Raw genomic sequence first — 9445 nt, 5'->3', positions numbered from 1 at the left:
TGCAGCGAGGCCCGCGCCCGGTTGGAAGACAGGGACCAGGAGCCGGGGATGCTGATGGGAGAAAGCTCAGAGATTCTTCCAGAGAGCGATGAGGGGGTTTCCCTTCCAGGCCGATCAGACCTATAAACGCATAGAGAGATGGGTGCGCTTAGGCTCCTCACAGGCAGAGGATGAACCTAACAGGGCTAGAGAGGCTGACAGAGGGTGGGGTTGCACAAGGCTAAAACTCCTAGCACGTCCTTTTGCTTGTGATCCCCTAGGAACGCTGACTGGCGTGTGACCTGCATCCTCCTTCCGAGTGGGGGGCTGAGGTTAACAGTTTCCCTCTTGGCACAGCGAAGGCCCAGCAGGCTCCAGGTTCACCATCCTCCTTGGACCCCTCGGTTCCTAGCTCCCGAGTTTGGAGCATCCAGGCACTGGGTTATGCCTCGCTCCCCCTGGGGGCTTCGACAGCTGGCCCACCCCGGCCAAGTCTTCCCTTCAAACAGGACCCCCTGGTGGGCGCTCTAGGGGCCGAGCCCTGGCACGCACCTGCACGCACACACGGGCGAACACACAGGCTCAGACACACACACACACACACACACACACACACACACACACACACAGGCATGCCCACCCAGACACAGGGCCACAGACGCGCACACAGGGGGACCGCGTGGGGAGGGGGAATTGGGGGAGGGGGGCTCCCGCAGCAACGGGAAGTCGCGCAGCCTTGGATAGAACACGGGCGGGGGGTCCCTCGGGAGTCCCTAAGGGGAGAGGCGAAAGCTCCTCTCTGAAGTTCCGAGCTGCAGAGTTTAAGACTCGGGAAAGTTTTCATGATTCATCATCCCCTAACCGTCCGCTCCAACGCTCTGGCTCGCGCGCTGCAGTGAAGAAGTTGGGGTGCAGCGCGGGGCCAGCGCACGACGCAGAGATGACTACATTCCGTCCGTAGGGACAGGCAGGGGTCCCCGGGAGCAGAGGGGCGCCGCTGGGACGTGCAAGCCCGGGGTCCCTGGCGCCGTGCACTGCCCTGACCGCGCGCCCCTCCCGGGAACACGGTTCCCGCGCCTTAGGGGGACGGGGTGCTCCCCCCTCTAGCTGCCGAGGCTCGTCTCCCCGCTGCGGGGCGCAACCCCCCAGCCACCCCCCGCCCCGATCCCGGGGGACCCGCCCGCCAGGCGTCGGCGGGGCTGGCGTAGGGCGTGCGTCAGCGGCAGGCGCCCGGCGATTGGGGCGCGCTCGCGGCCCCGGGTTTGGGGCGAATTATAAAGTGGCCGCCCCGTGGGCAGCAGGGAACCAGCGCGCGGCGCGGACACGACGGATCCCGCTCACCTGCCTCCTGCGCTCGGGTGAGTGTGCCCGGCTGCCCCTCTGCTCCGGGGGGCGCCCCCAACTTTCTCCGCACGCCGCCCGGCTCCCCGCGTCTCTGCAGCGTGCGCCCTCGCGGGGGACCCCCGGGTCTCTCCAGGAGAGGGTGGGAGGGTCCTGCCGGGGATTCCCCCCCTCACCACCGCCAGCCTCCCCGGCACCGGTTCCAACTTGGTCCCTGTCCCCGCAGGATGGCGCGTTTCCTGACACTCTGCACCTGGCTGGTGGCCTTGGGCCCCGGGCTGCTGGCCACCGTGACAGCCGACTGCGTCCAGGACTGCGCCGCCTGCGTCCTGCTAGCGCGCCCCGCGGACCTCAGCGCCGAGGTGAGTGCCACCCGGCCCGTAGCCGCCAGGGCCGACCCCGTCACTCGAGATCTCGGGGACCCTGGTGGAAGGTCAGCCCTGAGCGCTGAGACAGCTGGCACTTGCCAAGAGGCGCGGCTTCAGCACCGCGAACAGCGCTCACCTGGGCCAGGTGCTGCCCGGCTCAACCCTGCGGCCACCGCGCTCCTGCCCAGGGGTTGATTTTGCAAGGAAAGGGGTTGGTTTTGCTAGGAAGAGGACACAGGGGGGGTTGCCCAAAAATGAAGCATCAATGCCAAGATGAGCAGAAGGAGGCTCAGGGCTCGGATGGGGCGTGAGACGCCCTAGGAGAGGAACACCCTGTAACCATGATTCGTCATCCACCCCAGAGGCTCCATGGGGGCCTAATCTCTGGACCTTACAGGGGAGGCAGAAATCTCTGTTTTAATTCGTCTGCCCAGTGATTCCATCGCCCTTGTCTTCAGTTTCTTGAAATTCGGTGATGAGCCAAAACTCTCAGTTGAGAATAATGCATTAGTTGAAGGATTTAAATGACTGGTTCAGGGTGCTCCCGAGCCCCTGAAGACATGCCTCATAGATACATAAAATAGGACAGAAAACTAAGGAGAGGAGATCAAAAATTAAGAAAAGGAATTCCAGAATTCCATCGCGTGTATGTCAGGTTTGCTGTGTCACTTAAACTACCCTGTCCACTTTATTTGATTCCTGCAGGTGGTGATGTGACCTTAAAGAGAACGCACGATCTAGGATAGCACTTCCCTTCATCCTTCTTCTATCTTTCTGATTTTTTGAGTTTCTGTTTAAAACTTAACTCCTTTGCCTTGGTACTTACGTTTAGAGATGTTATTTACCTTGTGACTAAAGCTTCTCCTAACTGCCTTGTGCTAGACACACAGCCGTTATGCAATTTTAGCTTGGACACAATAGTCAGAGAAGAAAATGAGCTTACCCGACCAAACTTATTTTTCGAAAGAACCATGACAAATATTTACTCCATGTTTACCCTGTTAAAGACACTTGCCCTTGGTTCTGAGGAGGCTGCAAATAAAAGCTGACAGGCCATGACTGATGTTCAAATTTAATTTACCATCTTATCTCATCTTGACCACGGAATACTGAGTGTAATAAATTCTGCAAACGATGCGTGGGCTGCAAGAGTGGAATATAATGCCACTTCTCTAGTATATGTTTTACTTCTGATTATTTGTCCTTTTTCGGTTTTGTGCATATCCCAGATCATGTGCACTAGAAAATCTTTGAGCAATAATATGCAAAATAGTCAACATTAATGTTTGACAGATTAAGTTGTATTTTAGAATGAAAATATTAACACTTGAACATCATAAGTTTTTTATAATGTTTTCATTTCTTATATCAAGAATAAAGATGCATTTAAATTGGGTCACCTTTAGATTTGAAGTTAGACTATATCAAATTATACAACTTAACTAATAAGAGTTAAATAATTAAGACCTACTTAAGACTAAAGTGCTCATTAAACAATTTTGTGGCATTAATAAAAATATTGTATCATTGTGAAAATAATATGTGCATATTTCAAATCCACTAATATACCAACATATTTTAGTTACCAAGAAAGAACCTTGCTTTTCTGTCTAAATAATAGATTGGTAATTTGGATTTAATGTGTAGACTGTAGAGGGCTACAAATATTTGTGATATGCTTTCAAAAATCAAATGAATTTTGCAAATGCTCCACAATATCAGTCATCTATGTGTTATATGGAAGTAATTTGCTAAATAGAAGATAATCTGAACATGATTATTAGGACACAGGCCTAATGCTTACATAATTAGAATATAATCATTATAGAATATTGAAAATGGTTATATAATTAATATTTTTGCTTGTTAAATAACTTGATTTCTGCTTGAAAATATTTTTTACCTCCAGTGTACAATGTTAAGAAAAGAAAAGAAATAATTTGAATATTTGTATATGTATATTTTTATATAACACCTCACAATACAAACATTTAGTTCAAGGTAATTATATCTGTTTTAGTAAATTAAGGTAGAAAAGCAGACTGCCTCTACTTTCAGAAAACAGTCATATTTTAATCCAAATAAGTCTTAGGATTTAAATTGCATGTTTAGACTATCTTTTCGTTTTTCTTTTGAAACATATTTTCTGTAAATATTCAAGATATTTTTTCAGGAACAGTAGGTGCTAGTTCAAGTAAAATTCTAATGCAAGGTTGTTTAACCTTGTGTTAATATTAGTCTGATCTGTAGGATAAGAAGATAAAATAAATTTTATAAGTAATTTCTAAGAATAGGAAAAGAGAAATTTCTCCCTGTTGGCTAGAAATTTTTTTAATGAAATCAGCAATACAGTAGCATCCAGTAAAATTATGTTGTGTGGCCATCAAGGTTAAAATTGAGTGGAAAATCTTTCATAATATTGAAATGTTGTAGTATACACAATTGGTTAAAATTCAAAGAAAATTTCTAACGTGATTAATTCTTCCTCTTTTCAGTGTTCCTTTCACTTGCCGGCTCAGTATGATCCAAAGTTATAATAAGAAATTGTAGGTGATGTAATATATGTGGAATTCTCCTTAAGCAAGAATATTGTGGTCGGCCCAGTAAAATTTGTTTACTTAACTTTAGAAAATCTTTCTTTTTAAAAAAAAAAACAGTTAATTGAACCAAATCGTTTTGTTTTTTTTTTTTTCAGACTTGTACTCTAGAATGTGAAGGGAAACTGTCTTCTCTCAATACCTGGGGAATTTGCAAGGAGCTTCTTCACCCATCCAAGTTGGACCTTCCTGGAGAAAGCAGCAGGGAAGCCATCAAATGGGATGATGAAGATTGGAAGGCACTCATGAAAAGGTACGGCGGCTTCATGAAAAGGTACGGTGGCTTCATGAAGAAGATGGATGAGCTCTATGAGACTGAGCCAGAGGAAGCCAAGAGATACGGCGGCTTCATGAAGAAGGATGCAGAGGAAGAGGATGGCCTGAAAGAGCTGGTGGGAATGGAGCCCCCCCGAGAGGTCAACATCCACCAGTACAGCAGAGAAGATGAACCACACAAGAGGTATGGCGGCTTCATGAAGAAGGATGAAGAGGAAGAGGATGTTCTGAAAGAGCTGGTGGGAACGGAGGCCCCCCGAGAGGTCAACATCCACCAATACAGCAGAGAAGATGAACCAAGCAAGAGGTATGGTGGCTTCATGCGGGGCACCAAGAGAACGCCCGAGATGGAAGACGAGGCCAGAGAGCTACAGAAGCGCTACGGGGGCTTCATGAGAAGGGTGGGCCGCCCTGAGTGGTGGACCCCTTACAAGAGGTATGGGGGCTTCCTGAAGCGCTTCGCTGACTTTCCACCCGACAAAGAGTGGTACCCAAAGATTGACAAGAGATATGGAGGCTTCATGAAGCCTTAGCTGACGCCGAGGAAGAAGATGAAAGTTACTCCAGAGAGGGTCCCGACAAGGAGGAAAGCTTTCACAATTATATAAAAGATATTATGAAGTTTTAATTTCTTGGCCCGCCGGTACCCCCCAGGTCCCAGCAACCCTCCCTCTAGGCACCCAGTGAAAATGGCATTGTCATGCGTTGTACTGTCATTGTGTTGCTTGCATTGTGCCGTTGGCTTAATTTTCTGGATTAGTAACCACAGCCTGAAAGCTTCAAAGTCTGGGTTCTTTTGAGAGTCTGAAGCTCAGTACTACTGATCTATCACAGCTATCTTGTTTTCATGCTCAAAGAGTCTTTGTGTTCTTGTTCATTGTTTTTGACAAGAGTCAGTAAATGCTTACTTGTACATAGATGAAATAAAGTCTTTACCCCAACTGCATAACTTTCTTTGCAAGTCTCTTATCTATATAAAAAAAACACCTTGGTTCATAACTTAAGGTCCAGAGTAAATCCTAAAGTCAGAAATGGTGAAACTGTCTGAATTCATCATCAATGACATCTTTCTCCTCCAATAGTCGAGGAATTATAATGTAATTATCTACATAAGCAGTCTTAGAGGAAATAAACCACATTAGAGTGCACGCGTGCGCGCGCGCACACACACACACACACACACACACACACACACACCATCCTCACTCTTATTTCTACATATTAGATACACAAAGAAAAAATCAAAGTTAAGGAACTGTATCCTCATATTTACAAAAATCTACAATTTAGATCCAAGATGTGTAGGACTCTTTTCTTCAATTTAGCCATTAAGACTTTACAGGCATTTAGTTCCACCATCCTAAATTCAGAGAGGTTAAGTGATAAACCTAAGATTTCCCTGCATTTGCAGAATAGAAGTAGAATGAATTTCTGCCCATCTACTTATCCCTAATGCTTTTGCACCCCAGTTCCTTAGCTCATCTCCAAGTCACTATCAGAAATTGGAAGAACTTACCTCTATTTCTGTTCCATCATTGTGCACCCCTCTGTGACTATATTGGGTTCCTAGAAGCCGGTGAATGGGTATATGAATAAACAAGAACCTAAGAGAATGAATTTAATCATCAGATAATCAGGAAAGGTGTTACAAAAGTTTTATAAAGCAAATTTCATCATAAGAGGAGTTCATGATTACTTCACATTAATTTGTCGGAATCAACATTCATATTCTTTCCCAAAGTAACATTCTTTAGTTTTCTCATTTAAATTACCTATAGTTAACCTCCCATACACCAATTAATATTTCCAGAACCCTAACCCACCCTCCTCATTTCATTCTTTAAAGAAAAGGCCATGGGAGCGGGCGCTAAAGAAATAGTACAATGGGTAAGGCACTAAGGCACTTGCCTTTCATGCAGCTGACCTGAGTTTGATCCCTGGCACCCTCTGTGGTTCCCCAAGCCCACCAGGAGTGACTCCCTGAGAGAGCTAAGAGTTATCCCTGAGCATCGCTGGGTGTGAGCCCCCAAAACAAAACAGAGCCGTTAAAAACCCAGGAAGAGGGGGTTAGCAACTCAGAAAAATAAAGGAAGAGTCTAGTGGACAGGCCAGCCTGGTTTGTGTGCTCTGTTCTGATGAGGAATCTTCACGGCCCGGGGCAGCCCATTCCTCTGAATCCAAGCTCGCCAGGATCCATAGGACTTTCACAAACCAGACACTGAGAAGTCCTGAATTCTGATCAGTGCCATAGTTGTTAAATCCTCACTGCTCCCAGAGCCCCTTCCCCATCTTCGCAAACTAACATTTTCCTCCAGGTGCGGTAGAGACCCTTCCTCTGGAACTAGGTATGCAAGAAATGTAAGTGTTTGAAGCAAATAGGAATGAAGGTGGTGAACAACATGGAGTGTCAGAAACCAGCATCAGGATTTCTAAGGACTGCGGGCACACCAGCACTGTCAGCTTTCCATTCAGTTGTTGGAGAGGCTTTAGTCAATTATTTCCCTAAGTCAGTTGCTATTCCAGTACTGACAAACTTTGCCAAAGAAACCGAAACCTAAATTTTCCTAGTAACATCCCAAGTTTTTAACTAACACTGATTCTGTTATGGTCATTGTGGAACAAATAATCAGTACTTCAGTACCATCGGAGAGACATCATAGGACAAGACTTATAAGGGAGAAAATAGTCTCCCACTTTTTGGAGACAGAAATCCTGTCTATACCTCAGAGACAGTAAGAGTAAAATAACCATTCCCAGTAAGATAATTGCTAATTTATGATAGAATACAGATACAAACAGAGCTGGTCAAATAGAGTTGAGAGAATGACACAATTCTACAACCAAATGTGTTGTTTCAAATCACACGTGATTTTTATGTAGAAGTTCTTTATTTTCTCTTTGGAGGTAGGTGCGGAGAACAGACCAAATCATTGTGGGGCGTGAGTGTCCCCACTATTTTTCCATTTGTTTGATCAGAGGTGAGTCTTCTGATAAACCCTGGCCCAAGGTCTTGGCATGGACAGGGTCACTCACCCTTGCATTTCTAAATCCTAGTACACCTGGTGGAAAGAGAAGAACCGAAAAGACCCCCTACAAGCATTCCTTGCACTTTGAAGGAATAGAGGCAAGGGGCGGAGAGACACAAATAAGCAAGAATGTGACCCAAAGTGGCTGCTGTCTCCTGCAGGGTGTCTGTCCACATGTGATCACCTGACCCGGTCAACCTCAACAATCAGTATGGGTGCCTGTCCACAAAATGTGACTCTAGGGGTGCTGTGTGGATCTCTGTGTCCCCAAATTTCTCTCGTGCTATCTGGCCTTCAGCATTAAATTCCATCATTCGAATTCAACCGCTTTTATTCTCAGAGGTTTTGATTTTTCAGAAATTCGTGTTTAGATTCTGACCTTGTTGGCCTCAAGTTCCCCCTGAAGACACACAGATCCCTGGGGTCTAGCTGTTGGAGTCAGGGGGCATGTGAGTCATCGACACAGTTGTTCTGGGGTCTGGAAAACAGGAAGGGCTTGAGTTAGAAGGAGCCTAGGACTGGAGTTTAGGGTCTCAGGGACCAGGGGCCAGGTGAGTAGAAGCCACTGCTGAGCTCAGAGGATGAAGGGAGCTCTGAGATGAGGGTGAAGGCCCATGCGGGCTGTAGAGGCACTGCAGAAGACTCTTCACTACTCCTCCTTTCTTGGTCCTGCGTCCCCTCAGTTCTCCCAGAATCAATTCCCCCTCCAGCCTTGTGCCCTAACCCTGATGCTCCCCACGCTGCCTTCAGCCTGTGGGAAGCCTGCACCAGGAAGGGGATGTGACCCAGGCCTGTGGCTGCCTCACTAGCCTCCTGGGCCTCATTCCACTGGGAGCTGCCAGGCCTCTCACCTCTCACCATTAGCGCTCAGCCTGGGAGGAAGAGGGTGAGATCTCCCCAGGCGGGGTCTGGAGGCTGGGGTAACCCCAGCAAGTCCCAGCTGGTAGTTCAACATGAGACCTAAAGGCTGAAGCTGCTTAGGCCCTGGGGCTGCCTCTGCCCCTCTGACCCTTCAGAGTCCAGTTCTCACAGTGAGTCTGGACTTTCCTGCCCACCTGGGTCTCTCCAGGACCTGGGAGGCCAAGTACTATCTTGCTCGGAATCTCTTAGCCATCAATTTCTCCCTCACCCTGCACCAAACCTTCAAACCTTTTTGTCCACCAAACCTTCAAGCCAACACCTCTGAGCTGAGAATCACCAGGAATGGCCTGGCAGGGAAGTGGGGGGGAGGAGAGGAGGGGTGTTGGGATGGGGGGTGGAACTAGACTCTACTGGATGAGACCCATTTGCTAAGGAAATAACTGGTGAATTATTCATAACAAGCAATACAAAATAAATTATTTAGGGCCTGCTTTTGGGGCAGGCTTGGGTGCTGGTTGGGAAAATTGGAAATTATGGTCGTGGGAAGGAGTAATGGTGGTGGAATTGGTGGTGGAATATTCAATGTAATAAAGTATTGCTAACAACTTTGTAAAAATAAAATAAAATTGGGGAAAATAAGGAAATAAATAACATGACCACTTCAGGGCCTGAGTGCTAGTACAGTGGGGAGGGTGCTTGCTTTGCATGCAGCCAACTCAAATTTGAACCCTGGCACCACATAATGTCCCCAGAATCTCTGGGCTAGCGACTTCACTCACTTAGCCAGTTGGGGTTCTGCATTGCTTCACCATTGTGGCCTCGGCAGTTTGGAGTTGTTTCTTGTGTGTTGCTGTGTGCCTGAGAACCTACAGTTAGGGTGTCCCTGTGTGTCCATGACACATCATGGAGAGGTGAGGAAATGAAAGGGCGCAGAGAGAAGCAGAGAGCCAAGCCTCAGGCTGGGATTCGCTCCTTACTGGGGTGCAAAGATGACGTT

General features: G+C 47.3%; 1 protein-coding gene across 1 annotated transcript; it reads left to right on the top strand.

The window, feature by feature from the left end:
• Positions 1–1179: 1179 nt before the first annotated feature.
• On the top strand, positions 1180–5510 carry PENK (proenkephalin). The gene is made up of 3 exons (XM_056109927.1): positions 1180–1337; positions 1547–1682; positions 4384–5510. The coding sequence occupies exons 2-3, from the start codon at positions 1548–1550 to the stop codon at positions 5092–5094; spliced, it is 846 nt and encodes a 281-aa protein (XP_055965902.1). The 5' UTR covers positions 1180–1337; position 1547; the 3' UTR covers positions 5095–5510.
• Positions 5511–9445: the final 3935 nt, after the last annotated feature.

This window comes from Sorex fumeus, unplaced genomic scaffold (assembly GCF_029834395.1).
Source record: "Sorex fumeus unplaced genomic scaffold, SorFum_2.1 ptg000002l, whole genome shotgun sequence".
Lineage (NCBI taxonomy): Eukaryota > Metazoa > Chordata > Mammalia > Eulipotyphla > Soricidae > Sorex > Sorex fumeus.
The sequence above is the reverse complement of the archived record's forward strand: the minus strand, read 5'-3'. Positions and strand labels throughout refer to the sequence as shown.

Bases quoted from the DNA above. Each gene is read 5' to 3' on its own strand.
- PENK (XM_056109927.1), top strand. From the start codon at position 1,548: ATGGCGCGTTTCCTGACACTCTGCACCTGGCTGGTGGCCTTGGGCCCC. The intron at 1,683-4,383 runs GTGAGTGCCACC...TTTTTTTTTCAG, and splicing joins CCGCGGACCTCAGCGCCGAG to ACTTGTACTCTAGAATGTGA.